The sequence below is a fragment of the Rhinoderma darwinii genome, chromosome 2 (assembly GCF_050947455.1).
Source record: "Rhinoderma darwinii isolate aRhiDar2 chromosome 2, aRhiDar2.hap1, whole genome shotgun sequence".
NCBI classification, from domain to species: Eukaryota; Metazoa; Chordata; class Amphibia; order Anura; family Rhinodermatidae; genus Rhinoderma; species Rhinoderma darwinii.
Genome location: NC_134688.1, coordinates 300,500,807 through 300,522,684, shown reverse-complemented (window position 1 = coordinate 300,522,684; position 21,878 = coordinate 300,500,807). Strand labels below are relative to the sequence as shown.

At 41.7% G+C, this 21,878-nt stretch overlaps 1 protein-coding gene across 3 annotated transcripts in view; it reads left to right on the top strand.

The window, feature by feature from the left end:
* The window catches only part of ACACA (acetyl-CoA carboxylase alpha), a 454,335-nt gene that overhangs the window by 103,046 nt on the left and 329,411 nt on the right, over positions 1-21,878 (top strand). For all 3 annotated transcript variants that reach the window (XM_075853501.1, XM_075853500.1, XM_075853502.1), the window contains exons 25-28: positions 6,535-6,648; positions 6,732-6,845; positions 7,587-7,676; positions 15,456-15,574. In XM_075853501.1, coding sequence (XP_075709616.1) covers positions 6,535-6,648; positions 6,732-6,845; positions 7,587-7,676; positions 15,456-15,574 — 437 coding nt within the window. The remainder of the gene's footprint in view (positions 1-6,534; positions 6,649-6,731; positions 6,846-7,586; positions 7,677-15,455; positions 15,575-21,878) is intronic.

Genomic DNA, 21,878 nt, shown 5'->3' with positions numbered 1-21,878 from the left:
CACATGGAGGTTAAATTCATCACATCTCGTGCCTTACATTAATAAGTGAACGAAAGATGTTTTTATTTTATTTTTTTATAGCGTACATATCATAAATGACGCAAAACATTTGTTGTGCATATTATTAGGGCCACACCAATACCGAATAAGTATATATGTATATATTTTATGTATTGAGACTTATTTTAATGTTTATTGTAAAAAATGTGTACGTGTATTTTTTTTGTTTAACATTACTTTTATGTTTTTACTTTTTTATTTTTAAACTTTAATGACTGGCATATATCTATATGCCAGTACGTTAGCCTGTGTGCAGATAGTACACAGGCAGTTGTTAGGATATACCCAAGTATGCCCTAACCACAGGAAATATGGTAATACAGCCCTGGGGTCCTTCAATGGACCCTGTGCTGTCTGCCCATATATGGTATGTCCCTCAATCGCATCACAGGGATTCCCTGTGATGCGATCAAAGGGGCTTCGCCCCGTCTAATTTTCCCCTTGAATACTGCGGTCAGATTTAATCGCAGCATTCAGGAGAATAGCGGATGAGATGAGGTTTCTCTCATCTCCGCTGTTAGAGCGGTGCTGCGGCTGTGTACTACAGCCATTGCCCCATTGCCCCGCTCCTGACAACAAATGCGCACGCAGTCAGCATGGGGTGATGCGGCCGGCGCTGCACTAATGAGCGCAGGCACTGAAGACAGAACATGGGGATGTTTTGCAGTGTGCCCGCCATGTTCTATCTACAGTGCCGCCGCTCATTAGTGCAGCACTGGTCGCATGCTCACTGCGCGCACTCATTAGGAATCAGGAGCGGGGCAATGACTGTATCACACAGCCGCAGCCCTGCACTCATGTTACAATGCGAAGTTGTGCGACGGCACAGCTTAGTATCGAAATACATGAATTAACTGTATTGAACCGTTTGTGGGTGCACGGCGTCGACACAGTATCGAAGTTTCGATGTATCGTGTATCCCTACAAGGGATACATGCAGCCTCAGACCTCCAATTGGGTTTTTTCATTAATATCATTGGGGACAATACGATGGGTATAGGCCCCTGCCACTAGGAGGCGACACTAGCTAGGAAGAAGTCTTGACTCTGCCCAGGCAGGCCATATACTTCCCACGGACACTGGCTAATTCAGGGTTTTTTCCCAAGCCTAAGGTGCAATCTCTCCCTTTTTGCTCCACTCCCTGCCTGTCACATGCTGGTGTTTGGCCTATCGCCTCCCTCCTCTGCGTCAATCGATTGGTGGAAGGTTTACGCTGGAGGCGTGTTTGGGGGCGAGGTAGATGTTACACCGCTCCAGGGGTCTGGTAAGCAAGCCTTTTGGCTGTATTGCATTGATATTTTTGGGCAACTTTCCCATGGGTTCACTTTCCTTCAGAGATTGCTGCTAGTTTTCTTCTTTCCTCATCCCTTCTTTCATGTTTTTCCCTCGGGAGGTTTCTACCAAGCAGCCTATGCAGGTGTGCATGGCCACATACTGTAAACAAAGAGAAAAAGTGAAAATTGATCTAAACAACCCATCATTAGCACGGTATCTTAGGTATGGTGCCTCCCAGAAAAAAGGTAATGGGAACAGGAAAGGGATTGGCCAAAACTGGGAAAAAAGGCACTCGACTTCAGGCTAGAGGGTAGAAAAGTAGTAAGTAGTAGTAATTTTATTCAATGTGCATTAAAATATGAAGCAATAACTACATCGGAGATCCTGCATCACGCTAGGCGCCATATACACGGCCAGGTAGAGGCGCTTTAGTCCCCAATCAATACATGTCTATACTCAAAACACTAAAATTGTAAGAATGAATATCACTGATTCATAAAGTGCAAAGATAATTCATATGCAGGGTCGATTCTAGCTTTTCTGCTGCCTGAGAGGAAAATTGAAATGGCGCCTCCAGTTCTTGATTGACATCCCCCTGGCTGTTCTACATCAATAGCAGCCTCGTCCAACTCTTGCGAATGCGCCGTTGCCTTGTACTCCCCTCGCTGCACATTGCGTGCCCAAGTAGTACAAGGCAATGGCGTATTCGATAAAGTTGGAGGAGACTGGTAATGATGTATAACAGCCAAGGGGATGTCAATCAAGCATAGAAAGGTAGGTTTGGGGGCAGGACTATGTGACTCTTCAGGATAGCAGCACCACCCCATGAACCTTTAATGAGTAATTAGCATACAGCGTGCGCCGTTTTAAAAGTTGATTTTGCTGCATCTGAAAAAAAATATACAAGGAAATGTTTGGAAATATTGTCGTGTCATGTATTACCGCATGGTAGTGGTTCAAGGGGTTAAAACTACTAGATAGGTTCCCATTAAATATACAATGAATTGAAAGCCATTCCATCTACCCTGCAATTTCGTTATTAAAAATATATCCTAGATAATTACAGCTCCAGAACCAAGCTCAGTGCATATATACAGTACCAAAACAAAGCTCGGTACATATATACACAGCACCAGAACCAAGCTCAGTACATAAATACAGCACCAGCACAATTACACGCTCAATTTAGTGCAACCCCTGCCGTATAGATTTGTACAGCGTAAAACTACAGCTCCCAGCATGGCCCGAACAATGGTAAGGATATGCTTAGAGTTGCTGTTTCATACCACCCATCATCTTGCTGCAGATCATACAATGACTACAGTACTGATTAGAGGCAGAATAAGCATTTACATTAAGTAATTCAAAGGTGACGTCTTCTCAGATTCTAGTTGGTTTTTTTTTCTCATTTCTTCTCCATCCGGTCCAGACCTCTATGATCTCTTCTCCCAGCCCATTTCTGCAGTTTTGCGCTCCGATTTCTTCCGCTTCTCACTTTTTAAACATTTCTGCACCTATAAACGAAGATAAAATTCTCATGGTGCCATACACTACACCCCTAAATATGATATCACCATACACTGCACCTCTATTTCTAATAGCACCATACACTGTGTCCCTGATTATAATCGCACCATACACCATGTGCCCCCTGTAGATAGTTTGCCCCCCCCATAGAGCCCCCTGCAGACAGTGCCCCCATCGGGCCCCCTGTAGACAGTGCCCCCCTGTAGATGGTGCCCTCCATAAAGGCCCCTGTAGATAGTGCCTGGCATATAGTCCCCCTGTAGATAGTGCCCCCCTGTGGATAGTGCCCCACATATACCTACCCCTCTATATAGTGCCCCACATAAAGGCCCTCACACTCTTAACAGAAAATTTCTGCCCTGCCAATCAGCGCCTTTCAACGCCGCAAGTGGCGCGATGTAAGGCGCTGATTGGCAGGGTGCCTTGTCCTTTCATTTAACGACGCAAGTGGCGAGATGACGTCATTGCGCCGCTTGCGTTCTTGAAAGGCGCTGACTGGTAGGGTGATTTGGCCTTTCATTCAACGCTGCTTGCGTCGTTGAAAGGCGCTGTTTGGTAGGGTGCTTTGGCCTTTTATTCAACGCCGCAAGCGTCATCGTGCCGCTTACGTCATTGAAAGGCGCTGAATGGCCATTTAGCGCTTATGCAGCGCTTCTGCATATAGTTGTATCTGCGTCCTATAGACACAGGTACAATTATAGTGCAGGAGGGTGTGGCGGCAGCAGGCCTCCTGAGACTAGATGCTTCTCTTGCCTCAAGGACGGTGCGGCCCTGTTCATACATATAAATATAACCAATTCATGTATGTATGTTAAGATAGTGCTATAATTAATTCATGTGATCTGGGACAGGGCTGATCAATTAGACCCCCAATGGCTGGCTATAGGGTCATGATATAGTTTACCAATCTTAAGAATGGTGAATCCGAATAGGGCACCACACACAATTCGCTGCCAAGACTATATAGACCATGTAAGTGATCTAGACAATGAACATGCTGCAGTATATGTGGAAGTCCCAAAAATACAGCATGCAGTCCATTGCTGACTGATGAGCTATGGCCCCATAGGTACAATTAGAGGCAAATAGAGATGAGTGTACCCAACCACACAGTCCATGCAAAATATATGATGTAGGCTGAGTTTCCCCAACTTTGGGTATTACACCAGATATGAACAGAAATGTCTCTGGTATCTGCTTCGGGAGAGTAGAGATAAATAAAACAAATACTCATCCGCCATGTGGATATTAGGACATTCGCACGCTAAGTGCGGACACAGGACCGATAGGTAGGTAGGTGTGTGTGTTTGTGTGTGTGTGTGTGTTTAATGGTCATTTTGCTTCTTGTATTAATCATTCGCTTTCCTCCTCTGTATGCTTCGACTCTGATTCAGAGTCAAAACAGGAATCGCAATTGACAACTGCCATGCAGGCGTTAATGTGCTCTGTCAGGGACGCCTTTCATGTAAAGGATGACGCCCTTACAGCGCCAATGGCACCAGAAACTTTGTTTCCAAAACCAAAGAGATTTTAAGGAGAATCTATCCAAGGAGTGGAAACATCCTGACAGACATCTTGATGTTTCTAAACGCGCAGATACTCTATTTTCTTTTTTTAGGAGGACTTTGATGTCTAGATGGACTGTTTCTCCTTTTGTGGATCCACCTATCTCAAGGCTATCCGATGTGGCTTAACTTTGTGACCCTCTTGTCAAAAAGCTGGTTTCCCAAGCTGTCGACTTCTATAGCCAGTGTTCACTTTGCACCCGACTTTTGCATCTTCCTGGGTGAGGAAGGCCTGTTTGGTGTGGAAGAAGCAGCTGTACCACATGTCCCTTTCATAAGCACCACAGCAGGATTTAGCCAAATTTGCCTCTCCGGTGATCCACGCTTCAAAATTTTATTAGGGGTTATCCTTGAGTAAGCTCGCTTCAATTCCCGGGCGTTAGTTAATGATTGCCATTTGGTGCTATTTTTGGCTGGAATCTTGGGCGGCTGATCTGGCTTCCAAGAGGGCTCTGGTTGGCCTTCCTTTTGTTGGTGGCAGACTTTTTGGTAAACGTCTGGAAGAGATTTATTTCTTAGACTACTGACGGAAAGAGCTTTCTTTTGCCTCAACTACATAGCCTTTTCTCAAATCTCAGGGTTTTCATTCTTTACCAGCGTTTCCTCCCAGAAATCATTTTATTTTAGACTAGAGAGAAGCACAATCCTTGACCTGCTTGGCAGCCAAAGTCCAGGGCCCGGAAGCACCTCTTTGCCAAGGTATCTTCAGCATGAAGGTGTCTCCACACTCGTGTTGGGGGTCTGAGCTGAGTCGGGGGGGGGGGGGGGGCGGGGATTACTTTATTCCTTTCAGGAGACATGTCTCACTCATGTGGACAACGCCTGGGTTCAAGAGGTGGTGTCGACCAGATACAAGATAGAGCTCTTAAAGCATCATTCTGAAAGGTTCTTTCTGTCGACTCCCCCTCGCACACCAGATTGCGCTTCTGCTTTTTGCCAGGCTTTTTGTTGCCTTCTCCAACGGAAAGTTATTGTCCCAGTTCCTCAGTTGTAAAGTTTTAAGGGTTTCTACTCAAATATTTTCAGTGCCCAAAAAGGACAGATTTATTTTTCCAATCCTGGACTTGAGGAGGCTGAACCACTCTGTTTGCATTTGAAAGCTATGCATGGAATCCTTAAGATTTGTGGTCTTATTGCTGGAACAGGGAGAATTCCTCTTTTCCATTCACATTTGCGATCCATTCCTCTGTATTCCCTTCGCAAGGACACACCAGCGTTTCCTTCTTTTTGCTGCAAGTTATTTACATTTCCGATTTGTCGCCCTCCCTTTTGGGCTCGCCACGGGTCTTCACCAAGGTCCTGGCGACTCAAAGTGCTTCTCTGTGCCAGTGGAGTTGCTGTCGCCCCTTATCTTTAGGACCTATTGGTGAGGACCGCCTCCAGAAAACCATAATCTTTCAAGCCTTAGCATCACGCTGGACACATTGAAGAAGTTTGTGTGAATCCTCAACAAAGAGTCCTCACTGGTCCAAGAGCATGGAGTTTCTGGGAATAATCCTCAACACTAGGACATAAAGAGTCCATCTGGTGGACAAGGTAGGCTTCATTCAAGCCAAGGTGAACCTACTTCTCCTGAACACTCCCTCTTCTATCTGTTTTTGCATGCGGGTGCTGGGCAGGATGGTGTCGACCTTCGAGGCAGTTTCATATGCACAATTCCACTCCAGGGGCCGATCCTCTTGCACTAAGATAAGCCTCAGGTCTCACTGGACAAGTTGATTCTCCTGCCCTCTCAGGTCCATTAGGAGTTGCAGACCTAGCTAGTTTAGTGTGTTTTTAGAAATATGAACAAATTATTATTAGATAACATGGCACAGAAATAAGATATCACCGGTTGAAATTACAGACGGTCTGTGAGAAAAATGTCTGTGCCTATTTTTTTCAAGATAATTTATTCTCTCAATATAAAATAATTTTTTGTTTAACCACTGTATAAATTGTGAGAATTGCACTCCACATGCAGCAAGATTCCTGACTAACATTTTTTATAAGGTCATTGATATAATCCAGCTGTTAAAATACATCCATTTGTAATAGGGCTGTTAAAATCGAATTTCACCCAAAGAGAAAAACATTTTCTTATTCTAAATGTCACTTTTATATTTAGGATCAGTTGTGTGGACGGGACCCTACATTAACAGATGAGTTGCTGAACATCTTGACAGAGCTCACCCAACTAAGCAAAACAACCAATGCAAAAGTGGCTTTGCGGGCCCGTCAGGTATGCGTCTGAATCGCTAATTCTCAGCCACCAGATTTTTTTCACAAGAATTTTAATGACTGAATATTTATCTTTATTTTCAGGTACTTATTGCTTCACATTTGCCTTCATATGAGCTTCGTCACAACCAAGTGGAATCCATTTTTTTGTCTGCCATCGACATGTACGGGCATCAATTTTGCATTGAAAATCTTCAGGTAATTCCTGTAATGAAGCGTGTAAGCACCACGTGGGGGGGGGGGGGTAGTGAATAATTTTAGCTGATGCGTATTGAAAAAGGAGCTATAGAGTATAAGAATGTAATATAATGGCGGTATATGTTCTATGGCTGTCTGATGTCAATATAAGGTTATGTTTACATCACGATTTTTTGGCTTACGTTTGACATATACGGCGGGAAAAGCTCCCAACGTTTACATTAAACAAAGGCTGTGATGGATGCTTGACAGTGGCATCCATGATCTATATGCTATAATTGTATCCGTTTAACGCATCTGTCATGAACTCTCATGACCTTTTTCGTGACGTATGCATCACATTTTTTTTTTTACTGGACGCTAACCCTTTTTTTTGTGGTATACGGACGTATAGGACAATTTTTTTTTCTGTTGTATGATCATACTGTATAAGTTTTATTTTGTAACTTTTTTTTTAAAATTTGTTTTATTTAACATGTTGCAGATACGGTTAATTATAGAGACATTGCGCTAGCCAAAAGACAGTCCAGCTACAAAATAGATAGTAGTATATGATGTCCAAGAAACAAACCTAACTAATAACCAGAACAACCTGCAATGGATTTAATTAGATTGTATTAATAATCTTGTTTGCAAAGTTGCATACTGTATATCTTTTGTATAAAATATTTCCACTATTATGTATGTATCATGCACTTATGCTTTTTATTCTACTTTTTTATTCTCACTTATTCTTTTTAGAAACTTATTCTTTCTGAAACTTCAATTTTCGATGTCCTGCCAAACTTTTTTTACCACAGCAACCAAGTGGTTCGAATGGCTGCCTTAGAGGTAAATATTTTTCTGATCTTTGGCTCTATAGGATATAGTACAGTACAATGAACCCATAAGATGCCAGTTTTCAGAAGTGCAATCTTATTGAAGGAACATTGTGAACAGGGCGGTAGTGGAAACTCTAGTCGTCATACTATAACATTTGGTATTATATCGCAATCTACTGGCAAATTGCTGGCATGTCTATATAGTAGATCACCAGTGCTATAGTTTAGAGGCTATGTAAACCTTTAAGATTTTCTTTCCTTTATGCAATTTATTTATTAACCGCTTCCCGACCGCCCACACTAAATTCACGTCGGCACTTGCTGGGCTCTGTGCAGCGCCAACGTGAATTCACGGTGGGTGTTAAAAGCACGATCCGGGTGTTTCAGAGTAGCGCTGACACCCGGATCGCACTGTTAACCCCTGCCTCTGGTCCTGGAGACATGATCGGGACCTAATTGGTTCAGGTCCCGATCATGTGATCGCAGGGAAAGTTTGTTGTAGCAACGAACTGGAAAGTTTGTTACTATAACAAACTGGAAAGTTTGTTGCTACAACAAACTTTCCCGGGGACCAATTGCGGGTGCTGCAGTCGGTTGCATGGCAAAACCGGAGGCCATACAACAGCCTCCGGGTCTCCAATGCACGGCAGCCTATGAGGACCAGCCGGAGGCCGGTCCTCATATGCTTCCTGTCAGTGTGACTCTCAGCATCACACTGACCGTTTATAACACGTTACACTACCTAGGTAGTGTAATGTATTATAGCAGCCATCAGTGCTGCCAGTCTTCAAGTAAAACAAGTAAAAAGTTAAAAAAATAAGTATTAAAAATGTTTTATAAAAGTGTAAAAATAAGTTATAAGTTACAAAAACAAAAAATGCTTTTGTTCCTATAATAAGCCTTTTATTATAGGAAAAAAATGAAAATGTTAAAAAAAAGTACACCTATTTGGTATCACCGCGTTCGTAACAACCCAAACTATAAAACTATAATATTATTTTTCCTGCACGGTGAACACCGCAAAAAAACTAATTAAAAAAAAATGTCAGAATCACTATTTTTTTTTTGGTCATCAACCCTCCCAAAATATAGAATAAAAAGTGATCAAAAAGTCGCATGTACCCCAAAATAGTACCAATAAAAACTACAACCCGTCCTGCAAAAAACAAGCCCTTACACCGCTTTTTTGACTGAAAAATAAAAAAGTTATGGCTCTCAGAATATGGTGACACAAAAAATAAATAATTTTATCGAAAAGTGATTTTATTGCGCAAACGGCACAAAATATAAAAAAACTATATACATATGGTATCGCTGTAATCGTATCGACCCGCAGAATAAAGTTAAAATGTAATTTATAGCGCACGGTGAACACTGTAAAAAAAAAAAAGACGAAAAACATTGTCAGAATTTGTTTTTTTTGTCACAGAAAATTCTAATAAAAACTAAAAACTGATAAAAAAAAAATCACATCACATGTACCCATAAATGGTACCAATGAAAACTACAGATTGTTTCGCAACCAATAAGCCCTCATACTGCTCCGGTGAAGAAAAAATAAAAAAGCTCTGGCTCTCAGAATATAGCGACAGAAATTGTGCAGTGTCCAAAAGCGTATAAGATGGGGCGCCATTTATCAGTGCGACACCGGCCACATATCTATGAATTATTATTTATTTACCACATGATTATACCCGCTTATTATGCCCAGATGTACTCTGCCCATCTTAGATAAGCCCCCACATTATAAACTGAAATACCTGCAAAACCCCAAACAGAACTGATACCAAGCAAAATCTGCGCTCCAAAAGCCAAATGACGCTCCCTCCCTCCCTTCTGAGCCCCACAGCGTGCCCAATCACCAGCTTACATCCACATATATGATATTTTATATCCGGGAGAACCCGCTCAACATTGTATGAGGTATTTGTCTTCAGTGGCATAAACTGGGCACAATGTATTGTGCATTAAAATGGCATATCAGTGGAAAATTTTAATTTTCACTTTGCACCATCTGCTTCGCATTAACGCCTTCGCGCACCACGACTTAATAGCATGTCGTGGTGCGGGGGGTTATATATGGAGCGTGCTCATGCGCTGCGCTCGCTCCATATTCTGCAGTTGTCAGCTGTGTATTACAGCTGACACCTGGGAGTAAAGTACAGGAACAACAATCGCGCTATTACAGGAGCCTCTAAAAATGACATTATGCTGCAATACATTAGTATTGCAGTGTATTGTACCAGCGACTTAATGATCGCTCGTTCCAGTCCCCTAAAGGGACTAATAAAATGTGTAAAAAAAAGTTATTATTAGTGAAAAAAATATATAATATATTTAAAGTCCAAAAAATCCCCCTTTCCCATGTTTCCTCTAAAGTAATGTAAAAAATAAACAAAATTGGTATCGCTGCATCCGTAAAAGTTTGTACTATTACAATATACCATTATTTAACTCTCACTGGGAACTCCGTAAAAAATAAAGAATTTAAAATGCCAAAATCGCTGTTTTTTTGGTCACCTTAGCTTTTAAAAAAAAAAAATCATAAAAAGTGATCAAAAAGTTGTGTGTAAAAAAAATGTACCAATAAAAACTACGGCTAAAAATAAGCCCTCACACCACTTAATCGACTAAAAAATAAAAAAACTGATGCATCCCGGAATATGGTGAAACAAAACGGTTTTGTTTTTTTAACAAACCGTTTTTACTTTGTAAAAGTAGTAAAATATAAAAAAAAACGGTATAAATTTGGTATCTCCGTAATCATATTAAGTCTCAGAAAAAATTTAAGTTGTTTTTACCGCACGGTGAAAGCCGTAAAAGCGAAGCCCAAGAACCAATGGAGGAATCGCAGCTTTTTCCAGTTTCAGCCTGCAAAGAATTTTATTTTCAGTTTCCCAGTACATTAAATGGTATTTTAAATGGTATCACTAGAAACCACAACTCCTCCCGCAAAAAAATAAGCCCTCACACCACTCTATTGACAGAAAAATAAAAACGTTATGGCTCTTGGAAAGCGGGGAGGAAAAAACTGAAATGTAAAAGCAAAAAATGGATCACTTCTGAAAGGGTTAATTAATTTCTACTAAAAAAGCATTTATGACCACGTTGGGTTTTGCTGTACTTGGGAGAAATTGCTTTACAAATATTGGGCGGCTTTTTCTCCTTTATCCTTTGTGAAAATTAAAAAATGCAAAATTTTTGTGGAAAAAATGTTGATATTAATTTTCACGGCCTAATTCTAATAAATTATGCAAAAGATGTGTGGGGTCTACATGTTCACTATACCCCTAGATTCCTTAAGGGGTGTAGTTTCCCAAATGGGGGCAATTTTGGGTGTTTCCACTGTTTTTGTACCTCACAGGCTTTGCAAATGCGACATGACACCCGAAAACCATTCCAGCTAAATTTTAGCTCCAAAAGCCAAATATTGTTCCTTCCCTTCTGAGTCCTGCTGTGGGTCCAAACAGCAGTTTATTACCACATATGATTGCTGTAATCAGGACAAATTGCTTTACAAATTTTGGGGTGATTTTTCTCCTTTATTCATTGTAAAAAAAAACATTTCTATGTTTTTTCCCAAAAAAGTAGATTTTCATTTTGACTGTCTAATTCCACTAAATTCAGCAAAAAAACCTTGGGGTCAAAATGCTAACTATACCCCTAGAAAAAATCCTTCAGGGGTGTAGTCTCCAAAATGGGGTCGCTTTTGGGGGGTTTCCACTGTTTTGGTCCCTCCAGGGTGTTGCAAACGCGACATGGCACTGAAAACCAATCCAGCAAAATCTGCGCTCCAAAATCCAAATGGCGCTCCTTCCCTTCTGAGCTCTGCCGTGGGTCCAAACAGCAGTTTAGTACCACATATATGGGGTATTGCCATAATCGGGAGAAGTAGCTTTACATGTTTTGGAGTGCTTTTTATTCTTTATTCCTTGCAAATATTATTTTTTTTTTATATTTTTTCAGAAAAAAAGTATATTTTCACTTTCACAGACAAACTCCAATAAATATAGCAAAAGACCTGTGGGGTCAAGATGCTTACGACACCCCTTCAACGAATTAATCTAGGGCTATAGTTTCCAAAACCGTGTCACTTTTGCGGGATTTCCACTGTTTTGGCCCTACAAGACCTCTTCAAACCTGACATAGTGCCTAAAATATATTCTAAAACAAGGAGGCCCCAAAATCCTCTAGGTGCTTCTTTGCTTCTGAGGCCGGTGTTTCAGTCCATTACCACACTAGAGCCACATGTGAGATATTTCTAAAAACTGCAGAATCTGGGCAATAAATATTGTGTTGCGTTTCTCTGGTAAAACCTTCTGTGTTACAGAAGAAAATGTATTACAAATGAATTTCATAAAAATAAAAAAAATTTGTACATTTCCCCTCTACTTTGCTTTAATTCCTGTGAAGCACCTAAAGGGTTAAGAAACTTTCTGAATGCTGTTTTGAATACTTTGAGGGGTGCAGTTTTTAATATGGGGTGGTTTATGCGGTCTATCTATTACATAAGGCCCTCAAAACCACTTCAGAACTGAACTGGTCCTTAAAAATAGCCTGTTCAAAAAACTATGCAAATATAAAGTAGACATATGGAAACTATTTTGTGTGGTATTACGATCTGTTTTACAAGCAGATACATTTAAAATTTGAAAAATCCAAATTTTTGCAAATTTTCTCTAAATTTTGGTGTTTTTCACAAATAAGCAATGAATTTAGTGACCACATTTTTCCACTAACATAAAGCACAATATGTCACGAGAAAACAATCTCAGAATTGCTTGGCTAGGCAAAAGCATGCCAGAGTTATTACCACATAAATTGACATGTCAGATTTGAAAAAATGGGGCTGGTCCTGAAGGCCATAATTAGCTCGGTCCTGAAAGGGTTAAAATCACTTTTGTAGTTGACTTTTATCACTAAATAAAAATATTTCAATAAAGGATCCACTTACGGATCCTCCATGTATAACTCCACATTCTTTACAGCAGAGTGAAGCTGGCAGTGTTGAGCTAAAGCGCTGGTGATCATTGTTACTAGGGTGTAGGGCTGGGCGATTAATCAAATTAATTTGATTAATTTGACCTCAAGGACTCTCACGATTCTGTTTTTTAACGGAATCATTGAATCGATGCCCCGCCATCTCGCCACTTCCTGGTCCACCCCGTTCTGTCACTGCTTCCCCACAGAACTGCTGTTCTGTACTGGAAGTGATGAGACGGCGGGGCGGAGCTTCTTCCTGCAGCACGGCGTCACTAAAGAATCAATTCGACGATTCTGTTAAAAAACAGAATCGTGAGAGTCCTTGAGGGCGAATTAATCTGATTAATTGCCCAGCCCTAGATCATAGCATATCACTAGTGATCCACTTAAAAACTTCTAAGGGTGGTTTTACACGGGCAGATTTTCTGCCCGGTAATAAGCGCCAATCAAAAATAACAGCATGTTGATTGGAGCTCGTTTTCTCCATTTACATGGAGCAATGATCGGTAGTATGGGGACACTTGAACGTTAATATAATCGTCCCCATACAGTTTTGCATATTGTTGGCAGCACATGGTCTGTTTTCGTACGAGCGATTGTTTACCCAGTCATCTGCCTGTGTTATAAATATATTATAACACCTACTAAAGATAGTTGGGCTAATACATGCATATAGCAACTCAAATGAACCGTGTGATATACGAATATAAACACTTATATAAGAAATCACACATAAATCATTATTAGCGAAAAATAGACCATATTTTATTGAAAGACAAAATCATTAAAAATAAGTACATTGGTAGTAACATTACCCATAGAAAAAGGATCCCCACATAGGTCGGTTCCCACAGTCTCTATAGTAAAGTGCAAATAGTGCATGCAAAGACTGGTACATAAGTAATACGATGAAAATGGATAGAAACCATCCAAAGCAAAGTAATATAAAAAAACAGACTGCAAAAAGGCATACAGACCAGAACTATGGGGGGGGGGGGGGTCAATTTCAATGATTTTGTCTTTCAATAAAATATTGTCTATTTTTCGCTAATAATGGTTCATGTGTGATTTTCTTATATGGCTGTTCATTGTGTTATAAATAGATTTACCTCAGTGTGTAAATTCAAGTTTCTAAATGTAGAGATAAACATTTGGGTGCTCTATATTGTTTATTAGCATTATTCACTACAAAGTCTGCTTCAGGACTAGATAAAGATAGATGATATAAAAAAAAAAAAAAAAATATATATATATATATATATATATATATATATATATATATATATTAGATAGCTAAAACTTCTTGAATATCGAATGCCTCAATCAAGGAACAGTATTTATAGCAAAATCCTGCTGTGTGAAAGAGGGCTTACCTAAACAGACAATTTCACGCTGTATTTGTATCTGTCGAGGGAACTTGCTAGCTAATAAAGTTGTGTGATTCAGCACTGATTCAAGCATTGGGGATTAGTAATGGGAGCTAGAAGGCTGGTGGCCAGGCTGTAACTTCCCTATATCTGTAACATGGCAGACAAGGAGAATAACTATTTGTTTGTGCTGCAGATAGTGAATTAGGAGGAAGTAGCTAACTGCTGAGCAATGAGGAGAAAGTCTTCACATGAGGCTATAAGAGCACTGAAGTTTTTATTTTTCACTAGAGGTATGCTTTTATCTGCCAGTTTTTCTTGAGATAAATGACTTATAAGAGTTAATAGATTAAATAGCAGTTGCTAGAATATAACTGATGTATGATGATGCGGCATCTTGGCAGGAAGTGCTCCAGTTAAACAATGACAAGAGAACAGTACTTTTTATTGGAGATTTTCACATTTGTAACCCTACTTGGTAATGTTGCAGCATTTTCTACGTGGTTGACAACCTCATTAATTTCTATTCCCTGTCTTCTACACTCTGAAAACAGAAACATAAGATACACGGCCATCCACAAAGTATCCCTCAGAAAGCTATTGTTTTCAGTTGACTAAATAAGCTTTTTAATGTTTTTAAACTGTGTTCATATGTTCCCTATGCTCTATGCACGTTTTTTGCCTATGTTCAATGTATACACTGGAAAAAGCTCATTATGTGTACGTTAAATGTAGGCTGTGACGGATGACTTAACAGTGGCATCCAACACTAAGGGGTTTAATGGCATACATCATGAACTCTTATGACCCTGTTCAAGACGTATACGTCAAACGGATGCCATTAAAGTCTATGGGTTACGTATGCCACTGTTAGGCAACCGTTTAACTCTTACGTCGCCACTAGACCATACTGGTTATCCCTTTAACGTGTAGGTCTTAAAAGGCTATTAAAAAGACCATGACGTATATGTTAACTGTATACCTGTGATGTATGCCATACAGTGGTAAACTTTACCTATAGACTCCCAAGTAAAAAAAAAAAAAAAGTATGCCCCGCGGTGGTATACTCTTTTGTGGGATGCCTTAGGATGCTAAAGCGTATTCTTCTTCTATGCTATTCTATCCTCCAAAAAAGGTATAGCAGTCTGATGAAGGCCAAAAGGACACTCTTTTGGCCGCCGTCGGGCTAATGGAACGCTATGAACATGTTTAGCATGTTTTTTTTTTACATCCAACAGCAGATTTTAGGTTTGCAGAGAATAGTATCCCTGACGAAATAAAAAAGTTGAAGATGCATAATGCATGCTAGCATGACCACTATTGTTGTATCACTTTGTTTTACACAAATATTAAAACATTCTAGTTCATTATCTGTAACGAGAATGGAATATGTATTGTTGATTTGATCTTTGTTCATGTAATTTTTCTTCCTTGTTCAGGTGTATGTGCGGCGGGCATACATTGCCTATGAACTGAATAGTGTGCAGCACCGTCAGCTAAAGGACAACACATGTGTAGTTGAGTTTCAATTTATGTTACCAACATCCCATCCAAACAGGTTAGTGTTTTTTACCATCTTTATTGTTCAAAAATGTTCGCATCACCTCACATCTTTATTAGTGTTATAGTTTTTATCAGTTATTAAGTTTAATTTTTGTCAAATTGGTGTCTGGGTTCTGTGTCTGGGTTCTGTGTCTGGGTTCTGTGTCTGGGTTCTGTGTCTGGGTTCTGTGTCTGGGTTCTGTGTCTGGGTTCTTTGTCTGGGTTCATTTGCCGGACACAGAACCCCCCCCCCCAGCGGTCGGACCCCCAGCGATCACACGGGTATTCCCTGTCCTGTGGATAGGGGATACATGTATTTTATGGCTCAACCCCTTTAACGATGCGGGGTCCGGGTGTCAGACCCGCACCGATGATATACTGTCATGTGACCGGTGGATATGTAATCAGTTGTTCAGTAGTGGACAGCCCCTTTAAGAGAAGCATTTTATACAAAAGAACATTCAAACCTTACCGAATTGGGTATGGATCAAGATGAGTATATCAGCGCTGGGCGTGGTCTGCCGCCAGCAAGTGGATGAGTGCTATTCACTTGTATCTCTTTGTGTTTTTAAACTATGTGCTGATCACATGATCAGCAGCTGACGTGGTTACGTAACCCACGTCAGGAAATCTCATGCAAGTTACTAATTAACATAATGCATCCACTAGTAACGGAACTCCCGGAAGTACACCTGTCACATTACTTTTTTTATGAATGAAACCTCATGTTTATCAATGTTAGCGGGATTAAAACCCATTTCGCGATCTTTTTTTTTTAATCAAACAAGTTTTTATTGATAATACAACATCTGTTATACAGCCTGTACATTTCTTACAGTACTTTACAGAAAACAAATAAAAATAACATAACATCACTTAAGTAGTGCAAAATTTCTTCAAGTGCTTTATGGCATGTATACAACATCTTTGGTTACACCGTCACCTATTTCTCCCCCCAACTGAACTACCCCCCTCCCTTGCAGTACCCCCTTTCTTTCCTGATTTTTCCACCACTCCTCCTCCATGTCTCTTCCATAGTAAACCGATATTCCACCAGACCTTAAACATGTATGTGTGTCATCCCCCCTCCAAATCTCATCTAGTGATCCGCATTGCCATAGGCGTGTACCCATTTACCCCATTGTTTCTCGTATTTCTTAATTGTCCCTCTTTTCAGATATATCCGATGTTCCAGTGATACCGTGTGGTTAACATATCCAACCAGTTCAGCTACCTCCGGGGGATCCGCCTGCAGCCAATATTTTGCGATTAGTTTCCTAGCATGATACAAAATCTTTTTAATAGACAGTAGCTCCACTCCATCCCCTCCTTCCTCCCCAATGCAGCCCAGTAAGAATATTTTAGGTTCTATTGGGAAATCTCTCCCATATACTTTAGACACCATGCTTTTAACTTCCTTACAATAGCCTTCTAGCAGCGGGCAGCTCCAAAACATATGTTTTATGTCCGCCCCATCAAACATGCACCTGGGACATTCCTTAGTTGATCTAATGCGCATTTGCCATAGCACCTTAGGCGTCCTATACACCCTGTGTAATAGAAAAAGTTGTGACCTCCTGTGCGTTACACTAATAGAGAGTTTTTTAGATGATCCCAATACCTCCTCTCAGTCTTCATCCCCTATAGGCCCTACATCCTCTTCCCATTTACGTCTGATCTCCACCAACGGGTCTCCCAGAAAACTAGAGAGTAGCGTATTATATAGCATCGAGATAATCCCTTTAGTGTCTTTTGCCCCTAGTACCTGCTCCATCCCTCCCATGGTGGAACAGCTCAAATCCACCAGTCTCTCTTGAGCCTGCGCCGCATGCCTTAATTGAAGATATTGGTAGAACAGCCGATGTGGGAGTCCAAACTCCTCCTGTATTCGAGCAAAGGGCTTAAAAACACCTCCTTCATACAGCTGGTATACATATCTAATCCCTGCTTGTTCCCAGTCTTGAAATCCTTCCAGCATATTAAATTCTCATAGGTATGGATTGCCCCATAAAGGCATATAATTGGAGCATCCTGTAACCCCCAATAATTTCTTACTTTCCCACCAAACTCTATGTAGTAATAGTAAAGTCGGCTTCCCTCTTGCCTCCCTCCTTAATATATGAGATTCCATGGCCTCTAATACATCCGTTCTCTGACCCAGATAATACACCAGTTTCCCACTAGAATCCCACTCCTCCCTATTCTTCCAGCCCTTAAAGTGTTGTAATTGGGCCGCTAGATAATATATCCATGCATTCGGAATAGCTAACCCTCCCTGTTCCACTGGTAGTTGTAGCTTGTCCAGTTTTATCCTGGGGACCCCCCTTTTCCACACCAAGTCCCTAAACAAGTTATGGATTCTCCTGAACCAGTATTTAGGCAACCACACTGGGGCATTGTGCACCACATAAAGAATCTGGGGCATCAGAATCATTTTGATGAGATTTGCTCGACCCAATGCTGACAGTGGTAGCCCGAGCCATATTTTGGTCTTATCCGTGAGTTTGCTCAACAATGGTATCACATTTAGTTCAATAAAGTCCTGCACTCTCGCCGATATCATGATTCCCAGATACTTAAATTTCTGTACGCACGGTACCTCAATTCCTCCAATCACCAACGGCGTATCCACTGGCTGGAGTGGCAACAACACCGACTTATTCCAATTAATTTTTAGTCCTGAGAATCTACCAAATCGCTCCAATACATTCATTATCACTGGCAGTGAGTAATTTATTTCCCCCAAGAACATCAAGATATCGTCCGCATATAATGCTATGCGCTCCTCCAGCTCCCCACAACAAAACCCTTCTATCCCTGGATGCTGTCTTACCATATTGGCTAGGGGTTCAATTGCCAACGCAAATAGTAGTGGCGAAAGTGGGCATCCCTGTCGCGTCCCCCTCTCCAGTCTGAAGGAATCTGACATCCTTCCATTTGCTCTTATCCTAGCTACCGGCTCCTTATATAATAATTGTACCCATTTTATACATTTCTTTCCAAAGCCAATCCGTTCCAAGACAGCCCACAGATACCCCCACTCCACACTATCAAACGCCTTGGCGGCATCTAAAGACAGCACTGCTCTACCCCGTGCATCCGGAGCATCTGTCTGCAAATTCAGGAAAAGTCTACGTAGATTAACTGCTGTAGAGCGCGATGGCATGAATCCCGACTGATCCATCCCCACAATTCTAGTCACTACTCGCGACAGCCTATTAGCCAGTACTTTCGCTAAAATTTTAATGTCCGTGGTTAATAGAGATATCGGTCTGTATGAGTTAGGTTGTTTCCGGTCTTTCCCTTCCTTGGGGATTACGACTATAACAGCTTCGTACATTGTCTGCGGTAAACGCCCCCTGGTGAAACTATCCTGGAACACTTCCAATAACTCCGGAAGAACCGTCTCCCCATATGTTTTATACAATTCAGTTGGTATACCATCTATACCTGGAGCCTTTTCGTTTGCCATAGAACTTAACGATTCCTGTATTTCCTCTAGCGTAATTGGCTCTTCCAATCCCTCTCTCTCCTCCTCCCCCAGGGTAACCCATGTCATTTCTGCCAGATATTCTGACAGCAGATCCTCCGAGTAGTCCACCTTAGTACGATACAGTTCCATGTAAAATGATGTTAACACCTCTAATATATCCCCTGTTTCTCCAACCAGAGTCCCGTGCACTGTCTGTAACTGATGAATGAACGCACTTTCCCGCATCGGCCGTGCCATATTTGCTAACAGTCTGCCCGCCATTTCACCCTCCTCATAGTATTTTTGTTGTAAAAATAGTCTTTTATTAGCCGCTTGCTCCAGCTGATGTTCCCTAAGCAATTTCTGAGCAACCTTCCATTGGGCTAGTGTTTCCGCCGTGTTATTAGTAACGTGCCTCTCCTCTGTTACTGTGACCCTATCTGTCAAATGTTGACCCATTTGTCGCGACTTAGTTTTAATGAGCGAGATCTCCCGTATATACACTCCCCTTATAGTCGCCTTCATAGCATCCCATAAAATATCCGTAGGGACCGTACCTTTATTAAACTCAAAGTATTCTCGCAGACTCATATTTATTATCTCCTCTCCCACTAACCGTATCCAGAACGGGTTCAACCTCCAGTGCATTCTCAACTCCCCCATCTCTGAGCTTGTTCGGAGCTTAAGTAACATTGGGGAGTGATCAGACAGTGCTCGTGGTAAGTATTCCACCCCTTCCACACATTCCATCCCCATTCCATTATTAAACATTAGGTCTATTCGTGATAATGATCCATATGTAGATGATACACACGAATATTGCGTAGCAGAGGGCCATTTTGCCCGCCAAATATCTGTAAACCCAGCCTCCATCATGTACTGTCCGAATCTCGTCAGGACAGTATCCCCCACCCCTCCCCCTTTTGGAAATTTATCCCACCCTTTGTTCATTATGTTGTTGAAATCTCCCATCAATATAGTCGGTATCATAGGCCACCCAGCCAGTTTCTCCAGCACCTCTCTCATCGGACCCACAGAGTACGGGGGAGGCACATATAACACCACAATTATACATTCCCAGTTAAACAATTTACAGTGCACCCCAACATATCTACCTGCCCTATCTTTAAAGGAATCTATACAGCTAAAAGGCACATCCCTATGAACCAGGAGGCTAACCCCCCTTGAGTATGTAGAATGAAAGGAATGGAAACTATGTCGGATCCAAACCCTATGCGCTTGTTGCACCGTGTCAGTAGTAAGATGAGTTTCCTGCAAACCCATCACTCCAGCAGACTGTCCTTTCAGGTATTCAAAGATAGCTCGCCTTTTTGTTACCTCCCCCATACCTCTCACATTCCAGGACAGAAGATTTACCCTACCCCCCATCTGAATCTTTTTTGCATTTTACAGTGGCTATTTCCATTACTCCCAATGACAATCAGAGCGTACTGCGTTTCAAACTCCCTTTCCCTCCCAAACATCCCCCCTCCCACCACCCCCTCCCACTCAACTTTCCATAAACATACCCTCCTCAGAGGGCCCGGGCTGGTGAAGAAAACTTCACCACTATGACCATACAGCTTCCCTTTCACATTGTAGAAATCCATCTGTTTCCACAATTTAACCTCCAAAACCAAGAACCTCCCGCCACCTTCTCCTCAATAAACAAGTAGCATTTTTATGACTCCTATATTCAATTCTGCCTTTAAACTGACAGCATCTTTCCTCTCCTCCCGCCAACGATGAGATATAGACATCATCTTAACAAAAATCAACATATAAATGCAGAAAATAATGCCTTATATTCTTGCGCAAGTCATCTTCCTTCCATCATAGCAGAGTCCCGACTTCATCCATCCATTTGTTGATCACGCCGCCGCTTCCTCCGGATCATGTCGTAGGCGAGCCTCGTGACTATCCAGCCACCGTAACGCATCTTTCGGATTTTCAAAGAAATGTACGGATCCTAATGCCGCCACTCGGAGCTTAGCCGGATACAACATGGAGTACTGAACTCGAAGATTCCTCAGTCGTCTTTTAATGTCCAGGAATTGCATCCTCCGTTTCTGTATCTCCGCAGAGAAATCCGGATAGAACGACACTTTCACCCCGTTCACTCTTATATCTTGCCTTTCTCGGGCCTGCCGAAGAATCAGATCTCTGTCCTTATAATGAAGCAATTTCACTAGCACCGGTCTCGGTGGCCTCCCAGGTGGGCCCGGTCGTGTGGGCACTCTATGGGCTCTTTCCACCGCAAACAATGGGGTTAGCGATTCCTTGCCAAAAACCTCCAATAGCCATTTTCAAAGAAGGCATCTGGATTGGACCCCTCAACTTTTTCAGGGATGCCCACCATCCTGACATTGTTTCGACGCAAGCGGTTCTCCAGGTCATCGGTTTTTGATAAAAGATACGTAACATCCACCGCCACAGCATTCACGTCTCTTCTCATAGGCAGTATACTGTCTTCTAATTCGCTGACTCGACCCTCCACCGCTGTCGTGCGTTCCGACACTTTTTGAAGATCATGCCGTATTATGGACAAATCTTCCTTAATTCCCCCCACCTGGCAGGTAAGTTTAGCTAGCGTGCTATTGCTCAGGCTTACCGCCGAAAAAACATCTGCCAGCGTTGGGCCCGGTTTATCCAGGGTCTGTACGCCTCGATCCAATCCTCCTCCTGAGTCATCTGTAACAGTCTCCCCATTCTCTTCCTCCTCTGCCTCCATTTGCGCTCGCAGCGGTTCAAATCTGGATCCGGAACGGCCAGCCTGCTCCTTCCCTCCATCCGCCATCCTTTCCCTCTTATCACTTTTCACAGGGGTTCTTCTGGCAAAGCGTTCCAG